At 39.6% G+C, this 27,519-nt stretch overlaps 1 protein-coding gene across 3 annotated transcripts; it reads left to right on the plus strand.

Annotated features, from left to right (window-relative positions):
• Positions 1-2,668: 2,668 nt before the first annotated feature.
• TMEM62 (transmembrane protein 62) lies at positions 2,669-26,462 on the plus strand. Of its 3 annotated transcripts, none has more exons than XM_074584701.1 (14): positions 2,669-3,009; positions 6,546-6,657; positions 7,777-7,914; positions 10,174-10,219; positions 13,636-13,777; positions 15,806-15,930; positions 16,072-16,194; positions 17,037-17,192; positions 18,691-18,850; positions 20,542-20,655; positions 21,566-21,650; positions 23,189-23,293; positions 24,187-24,305; positions 25,242-26,462. In XM_074584701.1, the coding sequence occupies exons 1-14, from the start codon at positions 2,824-2,826 to the stop codon at positions 25,566-25,568; spliced, it is 1,938 nt and encodes a 645-aa protein (XP_074440802.1). In that variant the 5' UTR covers positions 2,669-2,823; the 3' UTR covers positions 25,569-26,462. The 3 variants fall into 3 exon arrangements, with proteins under 3 accessions (XP_074440802.1, XP_074440800.1, XP_074440799.1); XM_074584698.1 differs by lacking the exon at positions 2,669-3,009 and adding an exon at positions 3,573-3,726; XM_074584699.1 differs by lacking the exon at positions 10,174-10,219 and having other exon boundaries at positions 2,733-3,009.
• Positions 26,463-27,519: the final 1,057 nt, after the last annotated feature.

Here is a 27,519-nt window from a genome sequence, read left to right on the forward strand (position 1 = left end):
CGGTGAAGCGAGCGCGGTTGCCTTGGCCCGGCCCGGCCCGCTGAGGAGCGCTGTGAGGGGCTGAGGAAGGCCCGGAGCCCGGGAGACCGAGGCGGAGTGCTTCCCCGGGATGTGTGAGGACGGTCGGCAAAGCGAAACTCGCGTTGGTTCCGCCCGCGGAGTTACGTGGGTGAGGTTCCTCTGCGGGCCCTTAAACCGCAGGATGCGGGTGTTCGCTCAGGGCCCTGCATTAATAGCAAGATAATAAACGTTTTAAGTAATTTTCCTACACAATACTGCAGTGTTACACTATTTCAGTAGACTCCCATTTCATATTTCAGCATGTCTCCTATTCGGGCTAAGCAAAAGCAAAATTTTAGGAACTTTGTACAAGCATGGGAGGCAGCAGTAGTTTTGGCACGTCACTGTCTCCAAGGTCAAAGTTTTTCCTCCACTAGAACTGCGGTGGGTATTCTGCGTTTGCTGCTCTGGCAGAAGACTGGGGTGTTAAGGAACTTGGCTGATACGTGACAGACCTGGCCTCAATGCTGCTTGGAAGTTTTCCAGATGGTTGCAAACCAGTCCATTTGCGCAATTCCCTGGGTTTATACCTTTCTAAGGCTGGGGAAATAGGTGGAATAGCCATAGCTTTGGACCTCACAGGCATACATGCTAACTACCTATGTCTAATAACTCTGTTTTGAAGAAGACTGACTCCTTTCTCGCTGCTTCAAGCCTCCAAGCAACCCTTCCACATTCCTCGTTTATCAGTATGGATGGGATGAAGGTTGCAGGTGACCTTTTCAGGTATATTTAATAGAGTTTTCTCACTGTAGCTGGCCACAGGTCCTCCCAAAGTTCTTCTCTTACATCTTTAGAATATCTGACTAGCTTTTCCGTAGAAGCTACCATTCATCTTCATTTTAAGTCACTGCAGACTTATTTACCTTATTGAAATCTGTCACTTAAAATTACTGAGTAGATAATGTTACTGAGACAAGTTTAGGCATGAGAGATAAAGAAAGACAAAGCTTCATCTAGTTTTGTCCGTGTGTGTTGCAAGTCTGCGTTCAACCCTTTTCGATGGCATGGCTGATCTCTAACCAGCAGGACAACAGCCAGCTTTAGACTGCAATTACTGGAGTCCTCATCATGTTTTAGCATCAACAGTAGCAATTATGTCTTCCAGCTTCCGATGTAGTCGAGCAAGAGAAGCAAGGCTGGGATTCCAAGACAGCAATGAACGCGCTCGAGCAGTGGCAGGGCCGCCTGCGGTCCCCTCGGCTGCAAGATGGGTGTCTTGCGTGGCCATGTCTTTTAGCTGAACTATGGGTATGGTTTCACTTTAGTGTGGGACTTTTAGAAGAAGTTATGCTAATATAAACCAGCTGCTTTAGTTGAAGAAGAGTATGGATTTATTAAGGAAAATAGTACAAAAAAAAGAAAGATTTAGAACCCACGTATACTGGGAGACAGCAAAATGAGTGGCAGCGAACCTCTGAAAAAACAAGCTGGCAACACTACCCCAGACAGAAATGGATGGCACAAAACACCAAGATCTCCATGGATGCTAAAATAATAGACGAAATAAGAAGAAGGAAACACAAATACAGATAAATTTTAATAGTGACAAAATGCTGAAGCTTGGCAGTCCTTCTAGGGCTAAAATAAAATGGTAGAGATCCAGGAAGAAATTGAGCAAACCCTAGTTTTCAAGATTACTCCCCAAGATGACCGGGATTACTGATTGCTAACTGTTGATTTAAAAGCAGTTGTTTGGGGTGTTCTTTGCGGGGAAGTAGGAAGCAGACATGCAAGATGGAAGGCAGCTGAAAAAAATAAAGCAAACATACATTGTATACGTCCCACAAAAGAGCAGCGAAATTATCAAGAACATCTGAAGAAGGGGTGTAATATAATAATGAAGATTAAGTGATCTGAAAAGTGGTTTTCTTGATCAATGCTAAAAATTAAATCTTTTTCCTATGAAAAATTATATGAGAAGAGTCAAGATAATGAAACTTAAGCAATATTGAATTAGAAACCTTTAAGAGTCTGGAAAGTTGTTTGAGAATACCATGTTAAATATCAAAGAAAACAGTGATGTAAAGTGGCAGAACCTTTTTCAGCTAAACTCGTGCTTAAGATGGTAGGAAAAAAAAAACAGACTGCAAATGCAGGCAGCAGTTAGGGAAGCAGAGAGCTGATAGCAAAGAATAACTTACCAATTATGAAATGTGCAGTTGTTATAGTAAGGTTTAAAATGGTGTATATGAAAACAAAACAAAACAGTGTTCAAAGCACCGTAAGATGACTTTTTATGTATGTCGGGAGAAAAAAAAAAAGTCAATTGCCTAGATTTATAAGCAGGTAGAATTATAAACACTGACAGGGAAAGGAAAAAAGAAAGGTGACTGTTTACATGCTGTACGTGGAAGGAAGCGGGATGAGACATTGATCACTTTATACGTCTGTTTTTGTCCCGACCGTTCTTGACCGAAGAAATGACCCGAGGCCTCCTTACGGTGCACGCTTCCCCCCGGATCACGAAAACGGCTTAAGGATAAGGCAGACCGCGCGTTTCAGATAACGTGCCGGCCGTGGGGGCCTTTCCAGGCACCCCTGCAGTTTTGGGGCAGGCTCAGGGCGCGGGGGCAGCCTGTGGCCGCCGCCCGGCCCGGGCGAGGGCGGCCCGAGGAAACCGCCGAGAGCCGGGGAGCGCCCACCCCCTCCCGGAGCTGGCACCAACCATCGACGAGCGGCAGGGGCGGCCCGACAGGCCGAGGAGGTGGGCCGCGACGCGGAAGCCCTGAAGCCGGCGGCAGGGCAGCCCGGGGCGGGCGTATGGTGGCCGGGCGGCGGAGGATGCTGAAGCTAGCTGTGGGGCTGCTGACAGCCGCCGCCGTGGCGCTGCTGCTGGATTGGTGCGCACCTCCAGGGGCGCCACCGCCGGGGGGTCAGGGCCGCCGCCGGCGGGCCCCTCAGCCGGCCCCCGGGGCGGAGGCCGCTAACCTGCTGTGGGTGGTGCAGGTGAGTGGGACCGGGGGGCGGTGCGTGGCCGAGCAACGGCCCGGCGCCAGCGGCGGCCTTTGGCGCCGCGCTGAGGTACGGCCGTCCGGCCGTCCCTCCGGCCGTCCCCCCGGCTTCTCGGGGCTCGGTGGCGGGGCGAGCCCGGCCAGCTGCCGCCGGGGGTGGGGGGAGGGCAGGGGGCAGAATGAGGGGCGGCCCAGCTACGGCACCTTCTCCCCGTAGACGTCCCCCTTTCGCCTTCACGGAGGCTGGCAGTGAAGCTTCAGTTACAGGTGTTTGACCAGTTTGCTTGGGCTACCCGAAAGATGCGATGTGCATGGTAGAAGCGGGTAATTAAGACTCACCTAATTATTATGCTAGCCTCTATGTTGTATCAGTACCCCATACAGTATTATCTGATATCCCAGTGAGAAATGCAGGCTCTGCCTGTCCCTTTCCTCTCCCAAAACTCAGGAAAGTCGTGTGGCTGAGGAAATGGTTACACAGAATTTTAGCAATAGACAGTACTGGGGCAGTACAAGAGTGATGTATGTTAGGTTAAATGTACACAGCTTTGTTTCCAGGTTGAACACAAAATCCAAATTAACCTGGTATAGTCTTGGAAGTAAACTGTCACGTCCGGGTTCTTCTGTGGCCTCTTTTCTGACTCTTCCCCCCCGCAAGCGTTCCTGAAGCACTTTGTGTATAACTAAGCACAAGCTGCTTACATATTTGCAGGTAATTGTCTGCTGAGATGTCGTAGGGGTTGCTGTGCAGTTCCTTCTAACAAATAGGCTGCTTTTACTATTTTGCTTTGGTTCTCAAACTCAAGGACACTTTGCCTACATGTATTAGCTGCATGCAGTGCTCTTAGTGCACAAGCCTATGTATTGTTAGTCCTTTTGTTCTCTCCAATTTCTATGTATTTTCAAAGTCAGTTTTTCCAGTAATTTTTCCTTAAGTGACTTAAGGCTTATCTTTACTGCAGAACAGATTTCAAGATGAGAGATATGCTTGAATTAATGTAGATAAAGTCCCTATCTTGAGTTGCTATCTGAAGAGTCGACTACAGCAGCATATAGCAGATGCAGAGCTATGGTGACGGCCCCGTACTTCTCTTGCCGCGTTCTCTCGGGTTGTGTGACTCCAAGTGGAGTTCTCCCAAGGACGGGTCACGGCACAGCTAATTTGAGACTTGGCTTTACTTTCAAGTGGCTATGTTCTCTTTCAGACATGCCCTTTAACAGCTGCTTTATCATTGACCTAACTTGGCAATTAATCAAGCACTAAATGCAGCGTTGTGCCTGATGATGTTGTGGGAAACAGGCTTCAGGCTCCCTGGTGACTCCATAGGTCTAAGCCTAGGTCATGGCATAGAGCTCAAGATGATGGGTTCCACCCCCAGCAGTTCCTGCCTTGATTTTCCTCCCATCCACAGGACTCTCTCTTCTTAAAATGAACTAAATGGCAATCTGTGTTCTATAATCTTGTATTAATGGCTCTTTCAACTTTCTAATAGCAGAACTTCCTGTCTTATCCAGTGCCTAATAGGCACTTTAGTTCAATATTTGACAAGCTTGCAGTTGATTTTTCTCCTGTTTCTGTCAGCTGGATGCATTCTGCTGTTGCTGTAGGCCATTGTAATTCTCCCTTGTTCATGCTTGGCTTTCCTGAGCCACATCTTCTCAAGATAAGGAATGTCGATGGTGATTTCTCCTCACCCCTAAGTCTCTTCCAACCCATTTTGACAAAATCACTGCCTAAGATCCAATGAGAGAAGCAAAGTTTCCACATTGGTCAGAGGGAGGGGAAAGAGAGAAGAAATGCAATAAGTGGGCTCTTACCTACATTTTGGGAAATGAAATAAGAGCATTGCAAGCTTTTCCCCCTCTCCACTGACTTCCCTTTTATTGGGATGTTCTTTGAAGTTAATTAGAAAAAAATTAGGAAAAGCTCCACTCCCAAGATCTTCATATTTCATGGCTTTTAGTGATGACAGAAACGTATTCCCGGGACACTGTAACACTTAGAACTTACAATAAAAGCCTTTTGTAAATCTTAAACTTGTATCATGGTAGGGGAAAAAAGTGGGAGGATCTTTGTAGAAAATCAGGCTTCCCAACCACTGTCTGCTAAAAAGTTGGAAATTTACATTCTCCATAGTTATTGGTAGAACAGGAGTGAGGTTTCTTGTAAGACTTTTTGCTCAAGAATCTGGAGACAGCAACAATAGAGGGTTTTATTTTCTCTGTTTGATTGCTGAGATAGATGAATTGCAAATACACAGGAAGAGAAGCAAAGTAAGATATTGTATCCTTGCCAATGATTAAATTAGGTTTGATGTATCAAGCTATTTTACTTTGCTCTTTTGTTCACACTTGCTTGAATGTATCAGTAAAAATGAAGTTAAGTTTATGTCTAAAAGTATTTACCTTTTTTAGCATCCAATTCTGATCTAGGTGAAAGTTCCATGTAAGAAAATAGGGAATTTTCCTAAGCAGAATTTTAAAACTGTATTCAGACAATATTTTCTGCATATTCAAATGACTGAATAAGTAGAAGCTAAGGCATTTTGTCGTCAAAGTATTTTATCTGGATTTTTCAAAAAGGAAAAAGCTTTACAAGAACCAGGTTTATTAAATTGAATGTAAAAGTTAATGTTTTTCTTTCTCAGTTAGTGATACCATCAGATGGCCATGAGCACGTGCTCACTGTTCTTTGAGCATCAAATACCATTTGTCTAAACTGAGGAGGATAATTTATTAATTGATTGACTGAAGTGGAACAGAAAGTGGAATTGAAAGGACTCACCCAAGATTTATTTTGGACAGATCTGAAAATCCACAGCATTTTAAAAAAAAAAAAAAAAGATTATGTTTCTTATTCTCCCCATCCTGTCCTGTATGGCTTTTCTGATGTGAGGGCTTTGACTGTTTGGTTCAGAAATGAGCAGCGTCTTTTACAGTTACGTGCAAGTGGTATCATCTTTGGGCAATCTTTGCCTTCATGAAGGCACATGGAATGGGGTATAAACACACTCATTAGCTTCATTAAAATTAATGGGTAGAATGTTAGAAGTCCTTCCACCCAGCTACTGAAAATGACACACCAGCTATAAAATTAGTTATCAGTATGCTTCAAGTCCTAGGTGACTTTAACCTATTGTTGCTTTGCAGAACTACTGAGTATTCTCTCTTGCAGCAAGATCACTGTGTTGCACCAGAAGCTCACAGAATTTGGAAGTCAACAGACCGCTTAGAGCCATCAAAACTTACTGTAGATAGCTAAGTATTTCCCCATATTATTGTATGCCCTTAGATTTAAGGAAATTCTCTTGATATAAATATGATTTTAGGGGTTAGAGATGCCATATCATATATTTGCTCTGCTTTTGTTCTCCCCTAGTCAACCACTTCTGTTTCTCCCTGTGTCCCTTAGACTGATACGAATCACTATGATTGCTCTTATGTTGCATTCTTATTTACTTGGCTTTGCAGAACAACTTGGGCAGCAATAACCCTCTGCTTGGGACAGTGTTTCATTTTTCTCTTTTGCAGGTGTCAGATATTCATATCAGTAGATTTCAGGATCCCAAACGAGCTCCTGACTTTGAAAAATTCGGTTCTGAAGCAATTGATGTAATTCAGCCAGCAATTGTTCTAGCAACAGGTAAGCAATTCAAAAGTGTGAATTACCCGTTGAATGTGCTGTCAAAGGAAGAGCAAATAAGCAAAATTTTAGGATGTCAAGAGAGATCCTATGAAGCCTTAAGATATCTTAAGCAATGGAAATGGAATCACAGCTGAAGATAGACTGCTAGAAGCAGAAGAGAATAACTTCTCAACTCAAGAGAATTAGTTTTTGTTCAGTGTCTTGAGTCTGATGGTGATTTTAGTGTGTATTATACATAACAAAGACATAATTATGCAATATAGCTATTGTTTCCCCAATATTTGTCACTACACCTTAGTCCTTGCTAGCAGCTGTCTTCCTTTTTGTCCTCCTGATAGTGATTCTACATGATTCTTCATATTTGAAAGCGAGCAATGTCTCTGATTAGTCATTAAGAACCAGTTCCTCTCTCAGAACAGTCCCTGCTCATTTGTATGAAATTCACCTGTGAACTAATGTAAGATTTCATTGCTGGTTTCCGTTTGAGCATAGCATACCAAGGCAGGTGAAATAAACCTTGCCATTTCATGTGATAGCTTACTGTTGCTATTAAAATGGATTACGTTTTTGCAAGCAAATAAAAAAGACTTTGAGCCATTACTATATGCAAGGCTTTAGAATCTTAATGCTAGACTTGTACATTTGTTTCTACAGGGATTTATTTATCTGCTGCTTGCTTTTTAAGATAAGAGTTCTGAAATGGTTAGCATTCATCTTTTAACTAGCAATGCAGGGAGGCATTACTATATGAACAGAAATGTGAATGGTTCAAACTTTATGGAGCTTGAGGGGATATGGAAGGTGTAAAGTTAGGCAAAGCTTCTATAAGTAGAATCTTCAGGTATAATGAATGCGTAACAATTTTCTTTGGCATTGTGGTAGTAAACATGCTGCAGTGACATGGTTGATAGATGTTTGAACAGGCTGCTACATCTGCATTACAAGGCTTTTACCCTGATAGTCACCTCTTGGACCAGATGACAGGAACATCCAGATTGCACACAGGAGGCCTGTGGCCTCTTACACTAGGAGGCTTGGGTTGCATGCTTGCCTAGTTACAGTATTTGTGTAAGCTGTGTAGGCCTCTAGTTATATCTCATCTTTGTACACTTTCAGGTGACCTGACAGATGCTAAGACAAGAGATAAATTGGGATCTGAGCAAGTAGAAGTAGAATGGAAAACTTACCAGTCAATCCTGAAGAGATCAAGAGTCATGGAAAAAACCAAGTGGATAGACATCAAAGGGAATCATGGTAAGAAGGAAATGAAACATCTCTTTCTATCTTGTGATTACAGAGCTGATTTAGGTAAGTTCGAATAGAGAGGTAAAGTATTAGTACTTACTAGCATGTTAGTGGTGGTTATGAGTCACTAGAAGGGTTGCCATCCACGTATCTGCTCTGTTGAGGCACACTTTGTTTCCAGAAACTTATTGGAGTTTTAGTACCAGGGAAGTAAGAGTCTTCATTTATTAATTTTGCCTGGTAAGTGATAGAACATAGCTTCAGGTATTAGATTCCAGGTCATTAGTTTATATACCCCATCTTTTAATGGACAGGCAAAGTGTAACCTTACTCTACTGAAGAAATGGTTTCAATTTATTTTACATAGACCTTCCCCCACAGGCTTAAGTTAAATCTGTCACAAGTTCAGCAATTAAAGGAAATTTGATTTCTTTTGAATAGAAAGAACTCATGGAAGTTTGTACGTGTCATAGTTGCCACTATATTCTAAGCATTCAAACACAAGCACAGAACCTTGTGGGCTGTATAAGCCAGCTGTTACATGAAGGGCAAAACTAGAAAGCCTAGCACTGTGGAAAAAATGCATGCTTTGTCATATACAGCCTGTATATGACTTTTTACTCTCATTTCCCTATCAGGCTTCTGTTACCAGCCTTTATGGAGAGGTGGACCCCAGTTGCAGTACGAAATTCCCCAAGTTGGTGTTTGTTTCACACATGCTATTCTCTGGGTGCTATTGCTACTTTACTTTCTTTGCATGAGTTAGGTCTTACTCACAGAGAATCACAGAATCACAGAATCTTCAGAGTTGGAAGGGACCTCTAGAGATCATCTAGTCCAACTCCCCTGATAAAGCAGGATTGCCCAGAGCACATTACTCAGGGCTGCATCCAGGCGAGTCTTGAAAATCTCCAGAGAAGGGGACTCCACAACCTCCCTGGGCAGGCTGTTCCAGTGCTCTGTCACCCTCACAGTAAAGAAGTTTTTTCTTACATTTGATCGGAACTTCCTATGTTCCAATTGTGCCTGTCACCCCTCGTCTTGTTACTGGGAACCATTGAAAAGAGTCTGGCACCATCCTCCTTCAACGCACCCTTTAGATACTTGTATGCCATAATAAGGTCTCCCGTCAGCCTTCTCTTCTCCAGGCTAAAGAGTCCCAGCTCTTTCAGCCTTTCCCCATAAGGGAGATGCTCCAGTCCCTCAATCATCTTAGTTGCCCTTCGCTGGGCTCCCTCGCTGTCCCTCTTGAACTGGGGAGCCCAAAACTGGACGCAGTATTCCAGTTGTGGCCTCACCAGTGCAGAGTAGAGGGGGAGAATGACCTCCTTCGACCTACTGGCCACACTCTTCCCTATGCAGCCCAGGATTCCATTGGCCTTTTTGGCAACAAGGGCACATTGTTAGCTCATGGATAATTTACTGTCTACTAGGACCCCCAGATCTTTCTTCTCAGAACTACTTCCCAGCAGGTCCACCCCTAACCTATACTGGTGCTTAGCATTCTTCCTCCCCAGGTGGAGGACCTTGCACTTGCTTTTGTTGAACCTCATTAGGTTCTTCTCTGCCCAGCTCTCCAGCCTGTCCAGGTCACGCTGGATGGCAGCACGGCCCTCTGGAATGTCAGTCACCCCTACCAGTTTGGTATCATCAGCGAACTTGCTGAGGATACACTCTGTCCCATCATCCAGGTCATTAATGAATATACTGAACAAAATTGGACCAAGTATTGACCCCTGGGGGACACCACTGGTTACAGGCCTCCAACTAGACTCTATGCCGGTGATCACAACCCTCTGAGTTCTGTCACACAGCCAGCTCTCAATCCACCTCACTGTCACCTCATCTAGCCCATACTTCCTCAGCTTCCTAATGAGGATGTTATGGGAGACAGTGTCAAAAGCCTTGCTAAAGTCAAGGTAGATGACATCTATGGCTCTCCCCTCATCCAGCCATGCACCCAATCCGAAAAGCTTCTGAAAAGCTTTATGGCCAAAGTGGAGAGTGGTTTTACGTTCCCACAACAGCCTTATCTTTGAATTGAAACATAAATGAGAAAACTATTCCCACTTTTAGGTCAACCGCATCAAGTATGTAATATCTTCTCTGCACAGTTAGAGAGTCTGCTTGTCAATTATGCATTTTTTAAAAAATAGCTCTTCAGGGCCTGCTCAGACTGCTTTATCTCAACATTAGGAAATAAAATACAGACATCAATAATCAATTTGATATGAAAGTTTCTTTATTTCCATTTTCTCTCCCTTACAGATTCATTCAACATTCCACACCTGGATAGCATTCGGAATTATTACAGGTACTTTTATTTACCATACAGATGCCATTATATTCAAGGTCAAACTCACTAAACAATATTCTGTTTTCAGTTATCACATACATGGTTTTTCACTGACTTTCCTGTAGTCCAGGATCATATTTGCTATTCCCTCTGTCTTTTCCGTTTCCAGTTAGTAGAGCAGAATAGATTGAGAAAATAGAGAATTATCTGTGCAGACTTCTTATCTCTTATCCCTCTGTGTTTTGTAATTGGATATATTGTAAATCTGCTCATGTCTAGGAAATGTTCTGTGCGTTTTGTGTTCAGTTTCCTCAGAACAGTTGTGGTATTTCTGTAAAAAAAGGTACTTCTGTAAAACCAGTGTTCCCAAATAATGCTTTACCTCCTTAAAACAGATCAAAAAAAGAAAAAGAAAGCTAGAGAAAACCTCGCTTTTTTAATATTCTTTCTGTATGCCCAAAGGGGCTTTTCAAATCATATGGGTCTAAATTATATCTGAGCCATTTCTTCACATCTGAGTCATTTTCGAAAACTGAAAGTAGAGAAGCAAAAAGGCAGATGATGATAGTGGGTGGAGAAATGTTCTTGAGGAATAGACTTGAGATTTGAATGTGAAGATAGGTGAGGAAACTATCCCCTCTTCAGCTGGCTCTTTTGCTTGTACATTGTAAAGGTAGCCTCAGTTGAAACTCATGTTTAACTTCTCAGTTTCTCCTGCCCTTCACATCTGAACACAAAATCTTGTCTCATAATTTTGGTGGTGATTTCAGCTTTGACTCTTTGGAACTGGAGGAGGACTTGGAAATCTGCTTTAATTCAGGCTCTTAAGCCATCCTCTGCAATAAGAACACAGATTAAACATCTGAGAATTCCGTTTGCTTCAGTTCCCTGCGGCCCAGCGGGAGCAGATACATTTTCCCACAAATTCCATGGGATAGGATCCTACAGCAGCTGCATTTGCAGAACATGGAATTCACATGTGGATTTACCATGAAGGGATGAATGTGTGGTGCAAACAAGGCTTTTGAATGTGCTAGAGCAGTGCACATCCCTATGTCTTTCATCACAGTTGTGACGACATGACAACCTAGCATCAGTCTTCCACTCTAGTTTAAGGTTGCTATCAGAAGAGTTAGTGACATGCAGAGTAGCACTGGTGACTTTGCTGGATCATCCCTGAATTGCTGTTTGGCCCGGACAGGCTTTCTGTTTGGAAAGATACATGGATCACCTGCCCCTAGTCCACACTGAAGATGCACTGATAGCAAAAGGGATTGGAGAGGATTAGGGTGAAATTTCAAAGCAATTTAGCCAACTTGAGAATTTCTGAGTTAAATTCTGAGTCAGGTAAAAAAGTCTTTGCTTATTAGTTAACAGTCTCTTGCTAAACAAATGGTTCTCATAATGGTTTTTGCTTCATTATAGTCTGTTGTGATCGCAAAACGAAGAGATTTATCATACTTTCTATCAAAGACTGAAGAAAGGCACTAAGAGTCCTCAAAAGCTATTAAGCATCACTAAAGACAGAACTTTACAGGGACAATTTTATTTATCTGATGTATTAATAAAATATAAAGATTAAGAAAATTATTAGTAAATGTGCTACACTGTAGGAAGGCACTGTCTGCTTGGTTTTATGTGTGATTCCTGAACAAATAATTCATTCTTTGCTGTACACCTTAGAGCGCTGTAGCTTGCAGATATAAAATAGAGGCTAGGGAAAACAGGGAAAAAATCTGTTGTTCATTATGTATTAAAATTAAATAAGGAAACAGTTGCATTGAAATACAATAATATTTTTACACAAAAAGCATGGGTATCTATTTTATGTCCACAGCATACTTTAGTGGGACTACAGGCAGAAATCTTAGGATTATGGCACTGAGCTTCCAGTTTTCTTATTGAAGGTTCATGATGTTTGTAAAAGTAACATTAACTTAAAAAAAACCCAAACATATTATAAAAGGGTCTTTATGGCATTGGAAGTATTGATTTATATCTGAAGCTTGTTTTTAATATGTTGTCTTTTGTTATGTTCAGGTCAACCCTTCTGGCAGTTTTATTGTTTATTCTGATTGGTGGAGGAATAGTGAATTAATTACTTTCTGGATGGCTGTGTTCAAACTATACTCACCATCTGAACTCAGGGATGTTTTAGCTTCCACATATCATGCAGGGAGTTTAAAAAAAAAAAAAAAAAAAAAAAAAAAAACCAAAACCAATAAACCCACCAACCCAAAAGAAAACAAAAAAAAAACCCCAATAAAACCCAGTAAGTTTTAGTTAATCTCAGATATACTCACAGTCATTTTAGTTACAGAATTTAATTTAGAAGGTAGAATCATATAGGTAGGTACCATTAGTTGTAATGTTATCTGTCTTTGCCAGTGGAGGATATGTGCAATTCCTGTCTAGCATAAAATGTCAAAAGCACTTCAATTTTAGAAATTAGAAAAACTGAAAATATCTGTTGTCGATGTAAGAAGAGAAAGTAATTCATATTCATAAATATATTATTACATGTATTTATTGTAGACAATATTAGCATAAAACCACGGGGGGGAAAAAAAAGGTTGAATTAGTTGACATATCTTTTACGTCCTTCCATGTTACAATTCTCTCTTAAGAGTATTTTAAGATTAAGATTCAAGAGCTCAATTAACATCAGGTGGCGTGCAAAAGAGCAGCAATCCTTTTTGCTCTCTGCTTTTACTCTTTGAAGAATTCTGATGACATTCCACAGGTGACAGGAGAACTGATAGGATTTGATGTGCAAAAAAGAGTAATAAGTAGGAAGAAATGCTGCCTTATTTGCTATTCATAAGATTTGGTGTAGTGTTGTGTCTCTTTTTTGGAAAATAACTGAAAAGGTTCAATATTTCTTTGGTTCAAAATCATATTACATTAGCCAACAGCTGATCATTCTACATCTGAGTAACTTAAGAGATCTCTAACAAAATAGTGGAGACAAGACTTGATGTCCCTGATATTTCTAGGTAAGCAAGGAAAAATTCTTTCAGATACCAACAATAAACACAAGACAATTTTTTTTTTTTTTTTTGGTTGCAAATCTCCTTTACGGTGTAAGATCCTGCTGTCCTGTCATCTTGCCTATTTGTTTTGCATTGTTTATGCTGCTGGCCTATCCTTTGTCCATGAAAAAAGTGCCGTGTTGATCAGGGAAAGTGTATTTATGCTAGCATTTTTTTAAGTGTTTGTGTGCTAACCTGCTGCTTGTCTTAACATGAGCCATGTAATGCATCCTATTTGAAGTGCAGACTTTTCAATGCCATTGATTTTTAAGAAAAGACTTTACTGCAGTAACAAGATGGAGCTAGATCCAATGCAAGAAATCTTGAACTTATAGTATGCATGTCATTTTTGTCATTGCTGCAAGCTTTTCTAACAGCAATATTTCCATTTTATTTTGGCAGGAAATACTCTGCCTGGCGTAAAGATGGCTCTTTCCATTACATCCACACCACCTCTTTTGGGAACTACTCATTCATCTGCGTGGATGCCACACTCAGCCCAGGCCCTAAGAGACCCTATAATTTCTTTGGGATTTTAAACATGGTATATTATAAGTCTTGACGTTCTATTTTGCTGGCTGTTTTACTTCTATAGTGGTTTGTTTGTTTTTATAAAGAAGAATTGTCTGAAAGATTTGTGTTCATCTAAAAGAGTCTTTATGCTTTTTAAGTTATTATACATGTGGGACATTTATTTCAAAAAATTAATGTGTCACTTAATGTATGGAGTATTTGTGTTATCTCACTTAAGAAATAATCCGGTACGAAAATGGCAAATTAGACATTTTAAGGACATCGTCAGTAGTTTCTCAGCACTTAGCTAGACTTGAGTGATAGTTTCCTTATATGCTGTAAAGTTTAAAAAACAAAAACAAACCCCAAACTTTCTGATTTCACTCCTTTTTGTTTCATTAGATGCTTTTTTTCATTAGTATTACAGATGAGAGAGTTGCACTTATCAGTGGAATAATGTGAAAAATAATGCTATAAAGAAATGTGTCATTTATGAAAGTGAGGTCTGATCTTCTGAGACCATAAAAATGACATGGTATTGTTTGGAAAGAATAACATTAATCACAATGTTTAAATTACATATCATTTTAGATAACATTTTGCTTCCCTTCGATTTTTCTCTGTAGTTTGTTGATATGCTATTGTTCTTGAGATACTCTTCTGAAGTGTTGGCCGAGAGCTAATGTGTTCTGGTAAACAGATGTCCTGTTTTGCCTGTGATAATGGCCTCAATGAAAAGTAAAATGTTCTCCCTCTAATCTTGTCTAAAGGAGGCTCAACATTTAATTAAGTGTTTGTAAAGAGCTTGGTGATACTTAGATGAAAGGTGATGTAGGAGTGCCAAGTACTGTTCTCATTGTTTACTGTAATCCATAGTAGGTGCAGTAGATTTGCAGACAAACTCTCAGGGAGCTAAGAAATGCAGTTGAGTCTAGAGCTTCTGTCCTTGGCTGCAGTAGGCCAAACATTTGCTTGCTAATTACCCAGCACAGGAGTCCAGAGGGTGTCCTTCACAGATTTTTACACAAAACTGAAAGTAACGGTAGATACCTGTAACTTTCAAGAATTAAACTTCTGTCAGGAATTTGAAAAATAAATTAGATTTGTATCAGTGATTTGATTGCATAGCTTAGGTAAAAGTATTCTTAAAGCCCAAATTCATAAAGGTAAAAGAAATAGAATTTCACTTAATAAGCCCCATTACATAAACCCAGAATGATATACCAAATCCATTCTTTTTAAATATACCTTTATTTCTGTTTCCTTTACACATGCCCTTTGGTGTTTCTTTTCAGGTAGGAGGGAAAATAATATGTTTGTAATTCTCTGTGTTCTCACCATCTGCAAAATGGTGAAAAAGTAGATTTGTGTTCTTTTCTGGTTTTAGTTTTCCTGCCTCCTCTGTTAGACTTTGAGATCTTACCAGTATAGGGAGTCTCTCTGGACAGTAAGTGGGTGATTTAATATTGGAAGTCAAACAAGTAAAGGAGGGAAATTTTACCTGCTGTGTAAAGTGTTATTTTTGCTTAACTTTAACAGCAATGGCTGAGTAATATTTTCAAGATTCAGCATCACAGTTCATCCGATTAAATGACTGAAGCATATGGTGCACAGTTTCTGTGGTCTGTCATGTTTATAAAAGGCCACCTAGCAACTCAAGAGATAGTAGGGATGATAATTGTAAGGTAAAGATGTTTGTAAAATCAGCTCAAGTATGTCATCTCTTACTATATAAATAAGCAGTAGAAAGGATAGAAATAGAGTTGACCAAAAATCTTTCTTTATATTGCACTTTTCCTGTGTTTGTTTGCAAGGAAAGTATTGGGTGTCTTGTTTTCACTTTCTTTTTCCAACATCGGATTTTAGGGATACATCTAGTAGTACAGTTTGTTCATGACAGGTCCCTGAAGCAACTGAAAGTATTCTCTGAAAAAAAAAAAAAATTGCATTCTTCATTAGTTTCTTTCTGCTTTCATTTTGCTGTTCTTTGCAAATAGCCTGAATGTTAAACAGGTTTGTTTGGTTGTTTGTTTGTCTTTCAAACACCTGCCCATTTCAGAATCAAATGAAAGATCTATCTTTGATGGCATCAGAAAGTCTGCGCAGCAATCATACTGTCTGGTTTGGCCATTTTCCCACCTCAACAATCATCTCACCAGCCCCAGGAATACGATCATTAATGAGGTAAGATCGTTCTTTTTCTCCTGTATGTTTTCAGCGTGAAGTACATTTCTTGCCTCCATACTTGTGTGTCACTTCTCACGTTTTCTGCAGTGGTATTTCCTTCCCACCCAAATAATCACAATTCTTACATTCTTTTGTTAGTTCTGCCACAGCCTATTTATGTGGACATCTCCATACAATGGGTGGGCTGATGCCAGTCTTGCACAGTCAACACCGTGGTGGCACGCTGGAACTCGAATTGGGAGACTGGAAGGATAATAGGAGGTAAGTAAACCCCATGTGAGCAAATGATTACATGGAGCCTACCTGGTTATACTGTGATTCCCTTTTATGCTGTTTGGAGGATTTGAAAGAAGCATTAGATCTGCCTGACTGGTTATTACTATTAATGCTTTTGAAAAACGTCTCTGTTTGTAAGTTTGAGATTTTTTTCCCTATGCTAAAAGTGTACTAGTAATTTTTTTGATTCATTCTCAATATTTAGAAATTAAAAAGAGGACATCTAAATGTCCATTTAGTATGTTTTTAGCATTCAAAGTAGATAAATAAATTGTAAAAAAATTCAGCACCACTATGTCAAAATATCTGTGCTCTGTACCAGCTGTTAGAACTGTAGAGACAAAAATAGTCTACCTGAAAAATGTTACCTTAGCGGCATATCAAAAAGTCCGATGCTACAGGGAATGTATAGTAGCTTTTATTCTGTGGTGGTCCTAAGAAAGATACTTGCACCCATACAGGAAGAGAGCACACTTGGGTCTTTGTCCATAACTAGAGTACCTACCCAGACACTGTAGTAATGTACGTTATATTTGAATTCTTTAACTTAATGTTTATCTGTCTGATTCATGTGCAAAATTCAATAAATCTTGACATTTGGAATTTTGAGTGGTGCTTTAGTGATTTATAGTAAAATGAACCTCATCAGAGGTAGGAAGCTGTACAACTAATACAGCAGAGTTGGTCAATACAGAATAAGCTACAGAAGAGAATAAATGGAAAATAAATCAGACAAGTTCCGATTAGTTATTTGGGAAGCAAGGGAATCAGCTGTTGTGCAGTAGTTTGTATCAACAATATTATTTTTTTTTTTCCTTTCATTATAGATATCGGATCCTTGCATTTGATCATGACCTCCTTAGCTTCGCAGATCTTAACTTTGAGGAATGGCCTGTAGTTCTCATCACCAATCCCAAATCCTTCCTTTACAGCAGTTCTACTCATGAACCACTTGTCAAAATTCTTTATTCCACTCATATCAGGTACCCAGTGTTCTCTTGATTTCACGATATTTAACTATATTTTAATATTTGTGGTCTTTCTTGGTTATAATGTACATCTATATTTATACGTATATACACAAAACCTCTTTTTTAAATGCATGTGTCCACTGTTCTCAGAATTCACTTTTCTCTGGAAGATTGTTCCTGAGAGGTCACTTTGTATCATATCTGTGACAAAAGGAGATTATGTAGTAGTAATTAATGTTTGTTTTATTTATCCAGTTATTTCCTCTAAAGTCAAGTGAACTTTTTTGTGTAAACAAAGCTGGTAGAGTTAGATGAACGCATAATATGTGTTATTAATCTCACATGTTGACATTGCCTTGCTGATTTCAGGATTTTTTCTATGTATTTTTCTACATGTTTTCTCTATTTGTTTTGGGATTTCTTTGCCTCTTGTATTTTCAGTTTTATGTCCCTTATATATTAAAACATTTTAAGCTTCTGCCAATTTTCGTATTTGTCTTAAATCTCTCCATCTTTCCATTTTTACCTTTTCTATTTACTTTTTTAATTTGTATTCTATGCCCTTTCCAACATCTTATATTTGCTGTTAGACTAATATGTGTTAAATATATGAGTATATTGCATACACAGAATTACAATCAAAAGAAGTCTGTCATACTTTTCAGTTAGGAAGCAGTGTCCTACTAAGTCTAGCTACTTTACAGTTTTGTATTTAGAACCTTATCTAAACATTCTTACAATTATATTAAATATATGAACTGTTGGAATTGTTCACCATAACTATATGAAACTCCTTCATTTGACTGAAACATGCTCCAGAATGCCGTTTGGATTACCAGAGATGAAAGAAATTGTACGTGCAGCATATTGAGTCTATATGAGTAACACTGTTTCCCTGAATATAAGCACTGCCAAATGATACTACATTTGTTGGTATCTCAGACCTGTAAAACCAGTCTTGCATTCCACTACACTTCTCACAAATTCAGTTAAAAAGACTGAGAGGTTATATTCTGACTAGCAAAACGTAAAAAAACAAAACAAAACCAAACAAACAAATAAAAAACCAAATGCACACACAACAACAAAGGACTTTAGAGAAAGAGAGACTGGCAATTTTTAATGAAGACATCTACATGTGTTTGATTATGTGTCTGCACGTGTGCACTAAGATGCATCCTACTTGCGTTAGCAAATGTTTTGACAGCAAGAGTTCTAAAATTATTTCTACCAGGACCTGAAGATCTCTGCCAGTTTTTCATCTGTTCCACAGCCCAGTTTTCTATGCTATTCTTTTGCACAATACCATACAGAACTTCTCTTTTTAACAGCAGGGAAGAGCTGTAATATTACCATCAGCCTACAGATATTTCACTGTTTTAATTTCTAACACTTTTGAACTCTTAAGCACAAGGCAGCGTAATCTTTAGAGGCTTCTCTTCAGGAAGTAATGACAAATCTGCAAGTCCTGTAGCAAATCGGTTTATTTTGCTGTTTATTCACTCCTTAGAATTCTGGCCTTCTCTCCTTCTGTCATTATCTCCGTCGAAGTCTATATAGATGGAGTTCACTTGGGGAATGCGCATCAGGTGTCTGGCCCTCTCTACGTACTGAAGTGGAGCCCGCAAAACTACAGTGAAGGGTTCCATCACATAGATGTGACTGTCCAGGTAAGGTACCCGTTGGCATTCTTTGTATTGAATTTGTATGTTGTCATGTCTGCTCCATCACTCTTTTGCATCACATAACTAGGGACGAAATATGTGATAACAAACTTCCTTTCATATTTATCTGTTTACAAAAAACCGAAAAGATTTATGAAATGAAAAAATACTGACTGCTCAGCACTAAAACATTCATAAAGCATCTGGACAAAAGAAAGGATTCTTATTTTTCATAAGAAATACAATAAGACATGACATAAGAGCAAGCAATTGGTCAAAAATAAATTATTCCAAGTAACAGGCAACAATTACTTTTAAGGTTGTCTTGGAAAAAAAGAAAATCGAGCTTGGTCAAGGAAAACAGGAAGTAGCATCATGTTAGTTCAGAAAGGCAAAGGAACTGTATCTGGAAGATTGGAGTGCTGTCTTTATCTGTTTGAAGTTCTTTTAATGATTTCTTACAGTCAGAGTGAATACAGCTTCTGTTTCTCAGAACATCAGACTTAACTGATGTTAGATTACTGGGTGCAAAAAATGTTTTTCTGTGAATGCTTCGGTTCTTGGTACTATATTTTATTTTATTTTTGTACCTTCAAGTGGTCTTTGAAGAACTCAATCTGGCTGTTCTAACATTCTGCACATTTGCGCAGGGAAAGTCAGCTTTGTCCCGCTTGGTGGAAGCCAGCTGGGTATAAGGCAGAGGCTAGCACAGCTAGGCGTAAGGCAGAGCTAGGTATAGGCACGAGAGCGATGCTGTGTGGTTTTTTTCTAATGGCCTTTCTGTACTGCCAGTGTTCCACCTCCTAGCTTGTTACCAATTTCTGTGATGCTTTACTTGGGAAAGCTGCATTTTGTAAGTGGTTTATTTTGTGGTTTTTTTAATGATGATGAAAACATATGCACAAAACTGAGTAACTTTTGAAGAGGGTTATAAAGGCCTGCATAGCAATAGTTTTCTTGCAAATACATGCTTGTTATCAGATAACTGAACGGCATTAAAAAAAAAAATAATTTCCTTTCCCCTTCAGTCATAAATCACTATTCCATCTAGTAACTGAATAGTTTTGGAAAAGTGAGGAGGATGAAGTGTTGAGTTAGATAACTGGAGAAAATAACGATACTCAATTGCTGTACGTTGTTTCTGGGATTGTCCAAAGATTGTCTCAGCTGTAATCACACTCAACATAGTAAGTCCTTTATTCTAAATAAACCATTTATTATGTACTGGAAGATAAGGTGTCGGTGTTACACATGCAGAAATACCAAACTGTTGAATAAATGTAGCACTGTTATTGTTTATCAATATCAGTTTCTAACAAATACTCCAGAAAAGAAGCACGACAAAGCTTCAAAATATTTTAAGATGGGCTATTATTTAGAATTCACCTTTCAGAAAACAAGTGGTGGTGGCGGCCAATAAATAGTCACTGTCTTCCAGGAGTTTCTGAATCTCTGAAAGGATCTCCTTCATATGTAGCACTTTCAGATTATGATTTCACAATCACCAATTTACTTGAAACTACAAAATTGACAGTAAGTAGTCCGTTGTAGGTAGAACTATTTAATAAAGCAGTATGCCAGACATGCATGCATCAAGTGGATCTTTCCAGAAAAGCTGCAATGATAATTAGCAACTTTAACTAGATATTTTGTGCACTACTGGTATCTAATTGCTCTTTCATTTTATATCAATCTAGGATGCTTCGGGAAGAATTAGCACGCGGGGTCATATATTTGCTATGGAAGAAAACCTCTCTCTTAGATTTGGCTTTTGGCCATCTCTTATTCTTCTCACTGACCACTATGTTCTAGTAAGTACTTCCAGCAAAACAGCCGTCACTTCGTGTTGGTTTCCCCAGAGACTGCAGGAGGCATTTTCCTGATTCCTGGTAGACTTGAATACACTTTGCTTTTTCCAGATAACACTCTGATGGAATTTCACAAATATTTCAAGTTTGCTTTCTCAAGTTGCACACTTCAAACGTGAATGTGCAGCCATGGTTCATGCAAACAGTTGACTTCCTGGATTTAGTCACCATTGTCCTTTTTGGGCATAGCTATACAGGCATTTTGTACAAGCAAAAGGAAAAGAAGCTACTAGAAAGCTGCTAGTAGAAAAAGGAAAATTAAATCAAAGAAAACTTCACTGTGATCTGTTGCAATATGCATACTAACTTAATAGCTAGCTCTAGCAAAGAGGAAGGCAAAATTCCCATTGACTTTAGTAAGTTTCAGGTCATATCCAGAGGCGTTACAGCTTGGTACGTGCAAAGAAGGCATGTCAGAATAGCTTAGGTGCACTTACAGAACAACAGGGGAAAGTCCACATGACAGCAGATAGTATCATAATTGGCTCAAAATTATTATATTAGTTTTGTTAATCAGTAACCAATATTCTCCACAATGTCTTGGTCTCCAATTCTATTCGGTACAGCACTCGGAAAATGTTTTACATAGGAAGTGTATTTACACTTTATCAATGGATGTGTTTTACAAACCCCGTTCTTCAAAGGTTCAGGTCTATCACTTTCAGCCATCCAACTGAATCCAACTCAGTAAGATGTAAGGCAAATAACTTAGAAACTCAAGTTTCTTTTTAATCTTCAGTTCAATGACACCACCAAGCTTTGAAGATGCGTCAGAAATCTTTGTATCATTCTGTAACTGCTCAAAGGCGGCTACGACTCCAGGGCTGGCTTAGAGTTAAAACTGTCTTTTCAGGCTCGTGTGCTGTTTGGACTGATTGTGCTGATGCAGATTGCCTTGCTCGTTATTTTCAGATACCTCCAAAAGCCAGCACTCAAAGGTATGAACCAATGTTTGTCTGTGGTTTTTAGAGGATCTAATTTTACTTACTGTTTATCTGTATGTTAACAATATGTAAGTAATTGTGCTCTTAATCACCATATGCATTTTGCATCTAGTACTGTGGGGTTTGATTGGGTTCTCAGAAGCTGCCGTTTTGCTTCTAAGGGGATCCAGAAAACCTCCGATATATCAAATAAAGTAAATGAAAACCTAAAAATTTGATCAGGTATCTTTGTTTAAACAGAAATTCAATTAAATGAAGTCTAGAGGTTTAATTTTAATTTTCTTACTGGAGAATCCAGTGCATAGGAAAATTAATGCTTTGGTTTGTATTAGTTCTGTATGTGTGCTTGTTTCACTACAGCTGGCCCAGAATTCTCTGTCACCTGAGTGGAGCAACAGATTTCCTTCTACAAAAATAATTTTTGTGAATCTTTGCAAAGAACATGAACAGGCTTGGGTCTTTCTCAAAATAATATTAAGACCAGTTCTGTCATTACTTGATATTTTGTTTGTGATAAATCTAGTAAATGAAAATTAATACTATTAAGCTTGTGGTGTTTATCCTTCAAACAATTGCTTGAACCACACCTCACTAATGAGATTTTTCTGGAAGCCACCTCCCTTCCTATTCATGTTAGCGTATGTCCCTTCCTTTATACTTATAATCACGTAGCATCCTGAGGTAACTACAGCAACTGCTTACATAGAAAAAGAATATATTTTTCAGTTGCCTTTTTGGAACTCAGCAGCTAAAAATGAAAAGAGCTAGCACTCTGTGATCAGCTACGTCCCTGTAGACCATGACAAATGTTTTACAAATTGGTGAATAAATTTGTTAGAGCTGTTGATATTCAAAGGTCAAGCTTGCCCTCTGGGAGTTAATGCTTTGTGAGAAGGGCAGCCACGTAATAGGTGAAACTCTAAAAGCTAAGTTTTATAGGAGGGCTTTCTCAATCTCAATCTATGAATTGTCTATTTCAGTTAGAAAATTAATATTGCTTTTTTTCACAACATTACACACTTGTCAAAATGCTGCCATTTTAATGCCTAGCCTTCATTTTATCGGAGTTGCTATCAGATCTCACTAAGCAGATTAAGCAAAGAAAATCCAGTTAATCTAGTCTGTGCTGACCTGCCTTTTTGGGTTTGCACGATTACTGTTTTGAATCTCTTACTTTTCATTTAATATGAACTTTCTCCGTGTTTTTCATTTTAGCTAACTTCGTTTTCTGGGTATAGAATGGTCGTTCAGTTTTATTTACATACAGTAAGTGTACTCATTTAGAATGGCAGCTTCTTCTGCTGTTTTTAACATAGATCATTATATTTATTGGTTCCTTACTTTCAGTTATCACAGTAATAGTAGAAATGCATTCCCTTACGTTTGTTCTGTAGACGTACCAAATATTTCTTATTTAATAGAATGAGTAAGAAATGTGCAGATTTGTTTCAGAAAAAGCAATACATTTTATATATGTGTGTGTGTTGCAACCTGAATCAAGTGTATTTTTCTTAAATGTTGTCTCTGTTTAGAAAAGCCAGGATTACTTACTCTGACCTCATATTCCCTTCATGTCTTCAGTAAAACAAACACCTTCTACTACTCAATTCTGGTTCTGAATTTATACACCATTCTGGGTAAGTAACATAGAGTACTGGAGAACAAAAATTAGTATTTTTAAATTGCACATCAGATCCTGATGAAAAATGAGACTTCTAACATCTTGGAGAGTAGGGAAAATCTACTTCAGTTACAAAATCTATGTGGAACTTTTAAAAGTTAATGTCTAAAGAGACTAAAGTTTGTTTGGAAGAGCCTAACTTAGAAGCCCTAGAATTAATTAAACACTTAAATTATTAAATCACTCTGAAAGCAAAGTGAGTATTTTAAAATTTAATTTGGTTTTCACTTATTCTTTGAGTAAGATCTGGTTGTGCCTTGGTGTAAAAAGAGTATAGGGAACGTACATTTCACATGACATGTCACTGAGATGGCTTGGCTCTGATGCTAACAATTTTAGCTTATTTCTCCTCTGATAATATGTTACTAAAATAGCTACTTTGTTGGCAGTCAGTGTAGTACGCATAACATAGTGCAGCCTGCTCATTCTGACTGCTAAGCTGGGCCGAGCTGGAATTGTTTATGACCGTGTCTTTCATATATCTTACTGTAATTCCGGGAAAAGGCCAGCATGTGAAAGGATCGATCTTTTCACTTCTCTCATAAAGAAAATATTATATGTAGTGTTGAAAATTGTCACAGCGATGAAACCTTAAAAGCTTAAAAGCATTTTCATTGCATTCACAACTCATTGGTGTACTGTGATCTTTTCAAATCAGCAATGTTCATCACATTGTTGTTTGTTGACAAATTGTTGACAATTAGGCTTATTACTATAGGCAAGCAATAGGGAAGTCATTTTCCCCGGTTAACTACTTTGTGCTCAGTAGCACAAAGCGCCGCGTGAAAAAGGGCCATGTCTATACTGTATTTTCTGATGGTGCTCTATGTTTGATTTCCTCTCTTTCAGGACCATGGTTTGTAGGTGAACTGATAGACGGCCACGTGGGGGCCTGTTTTTCCTTTGGGGTGTTCGTTGGTGGTTCCTTCTTACAGGGAAGTCTGACGTTTGTGGTTGGGATTTTACAGGTACATATTTATAAAAATTAAGGCTGCCAAACTGCTTTTCTCTGGGAATTTTTTCTGATGTTTTTTTTTTTCTTTAATAGTTTAATAAAGAAAGGAGTCTTGGAAGGAAAGAGAACATTAGTGGACATGCCTGACTACAAGAGCTCTTTCTTACCTTTCTGCAAATTTAAAGGGCGGAAAGGAAGGAAGTTGTGCATTATTGTCCCAAACTTCTCTTTTCCACTATTCAATGTTGCTTTGGACTCCCTGGATGTCTGGGTTAGAAGCCGTCTCTACAGGTTTACTACTCTAAACTTTTTTTTGTCCTCAGCTCACACGCAGGTTGCGGTGATTAAACAAAAGGAACTGAATGGCCAGAGCAGCCTTTACACACTGTATTACCCTTCACAGCAGTAGGTGTCACTCTCCAAGTACACGCGAGTCCAGTGTTCCCAACAGTCTGACCTGGCTGCCCACTGGTTTTCGCAGCTGCCATTAGTCTGAAGGAGAGGGTGTAGTTCCTTCGCGTTCAAGCCAGACCAAGCTGGTATTGCCTCCTTCATGGTCCCTCCCTTATGCCAGTGCTACCACTTGTCTGGCACCACAGTGGGCTGGGTCAGAGAGCTAAACTGACATAAGGACCTTCCTTTTTTACTGTGCTCGTATTTTGCCAAGTCTAGCTCCCTGAACCAGCTCCAGGAAAGGTCAGATGCATGTCACTGCCCCCTACTGCAACGGAGTGGGCAGGAATGCTTGGCCTGGGACCGAGGCACAGGCAGTCACAGCTCTATCAGCTGCTGCGTCTTGGAAGTGCACCCTGAGATGCCAGCTCTGGGAATTGTACTCAGCCCTTGGAATGGGACAGTTTTATGTGCTCTTATCTTTCTATGCCCTCACATATGTTGCCCATACACTTGGCTTGCTCATTGTCTTATTTTTCTCTCCTCTTCTTTTCAGATGTTGTTTTTCAACCTGCCATTAATGGCCTACTTGTGCTGGTGCCTGTTGCTGCGATGCCAGGGTCACAGCTTCCTTTCTCACATCCGTCACGTCCGACGCCCCGTGGCTGTGCTCATTCACCTGGCAATGGCCCTCCTCCTGACCTGGCAGGTCTATTCCTGCTATTTCCTGCAGCGAACCTATGGAACCTTGGCTTTCTTCCTCTCCCCAATGAGAACGTGGCTGGTGGTGCTGACCTCGGCTCTGATTTATAAAACTTGGACACTGAAATCATCTGAGCTCAGAACTTACATAGTAGAAATAAAAAACTGTCAGAGCTCCTGAAGTACAATATGAGTATTCAAAGTTCTTTTCCTTAAACACTGTCAAGGCACAACTTATAGTTTTGTGATGCTGGAATTCCATACAGCCCAACTATTAGGCGGTATGATCTGAAAGTGGCAAGATTGCGATCTGCATCGCTACAGAGCTGTATTAAATAGTGAATGTAAACAATATGTATTATATACTTTTATGGTATTATACATATACAATATACTGTATAATACATGTTATATAATACAGTTATACATTAATACAGTGTGGGAAAGTAATGGAAGATCGACAAGAAGGATTGTAAACACCTTGCACTTGGGGTGTTGGAAAACATATATCCCACTAATCATTGCTCAGTCTTATGTGCTCAACAAGTAGAACATCTGCACTTAGATAACATGGGCCTATGATGGACTCAGAGGCACCTTATCGAACGTGCCTGAGATTCCTGCCCTGCTGTCAGAGAAAATCAATGCACAGTGGAAAACTATGCCTGCTTGAATCCCCGATACACAGGCGAGAACAGCAGCTCTGAACTGTCTGTCTCTCTCTGGCTAGCGAGGAATCTCTTGCTAACAAAGAAAAAGTCTCTAGCAAGGAGAAGCTCCACGGTGCCTGTGTTCCCGCTTGCGTGCCTCTGCACAGGTGCTGTCTCAGACACCCCCCCGGTTCACGAGGTATCAAGATTAAATTTACTCTTTGCATTTCACCCGTGGTTTTGTGGTTGGGCCTGTGTCAGCTCACAAATGCAGTATGAACTGTATCATAATCTCTATAATAGGGGGTTTTGTGGTACAGAAGATAGATCCGTATGGATCACAAATGGAAATGTTTGATCATTACTACTGTGAATGGAAAAATGCTTTTAATTAATTAAATTGATTCTTACACTGCTGGGAAAAATGAGCTCCAGGATTTGTGCTTAACTTTGCTTTTTATTTCAAGGTTTACGTATCTTTTTACAAGACTAAGTGTAAGACTAGACGGGATGTCTTTATGAAGTAACGGTTATTGCAAAGGTGCTGTGGTAGCCTTCACAGTAAGAGTCCTACGCTCATACACTTTTTCAGTTCATAATGCTGTATACGAGCAGTCTGTAGGCTGTTAGGTGTGTATATGTGTATTTATGTTTACCTGAGCCATGCCTTGTTGGTCTTGTCCTGGGAGTGCTGGCTAATTAACATGCTCTCTCACTGGGAGGAAGAAGTTATGCTTTCCACTGCTGAGGTTGCCTATTTTCCCACACTTGACCAGTGAGAGTGAATGATCAGTGTTACTGGGATTCCCAGCTGTAGTCAGAGTTCAACTTTAAAGCAAAGAATGGAGACAATGTCCTCCAGATGGGAAAGGGTGAAGGAATCACGTGGCATGATGCCTACAAGGTCTTAAGTGAGGGGGTCAGGGCTGTATTTCTGGGTCTCAGTCAAATGTGACAAAGAGCAACCTAGGAAAACTCGTTTCTTTGTTTTCAGTTTTCCTAAGTCTAAAAATGATAGAACACTTAAATTTACGAAGAATGCAATTACCCAGAGCTAAGACTGAGGTGCCTTTATCTGTAACGTAAGGAGAACACTGGCCTGCTTCACAAGACTGCTGGGAGTGGAACATTTAAAATACTTCAGGTAATTTTCCAGTAACTTATTTATGGCTCCTCAAGAAAAAGGAGGGTAACTTACTTAGGGCACCTTAGAAGAAAACAGCAGTGGCTGTAGTAGAGCATACAGGAAAATAAATTTAATTGGAATAAAATATTGACTACAACTAAGACTTCTGTTATTTCTAAAAGGTGACAGTTTTTCTATTCCTTAATTCCCGTTCCTCAGTGACTGACAATATACTAGAAAAAAGAGTAACAGCTCTCATTTGCATAAGTTAAATACACTGTTAAGAGAATACAGAATGTCATTGGTTGCTACCTAAGTTTGTTTTGCAAAGCTGTTAGAAAATCAAAGAGGCAGGG

This window comes from Larus michahellis, chromosome 4 (genome assembly GCF_964199755.1).
Source record: "Larus michahellis chromosome 4, bLarMic1.1, whole genome shotgun sequence".
NCBI lineage: Eukaryota > Metazoa > Chordata > Aves > Charadriiformes > Laridae > Larus > Larus michahellis.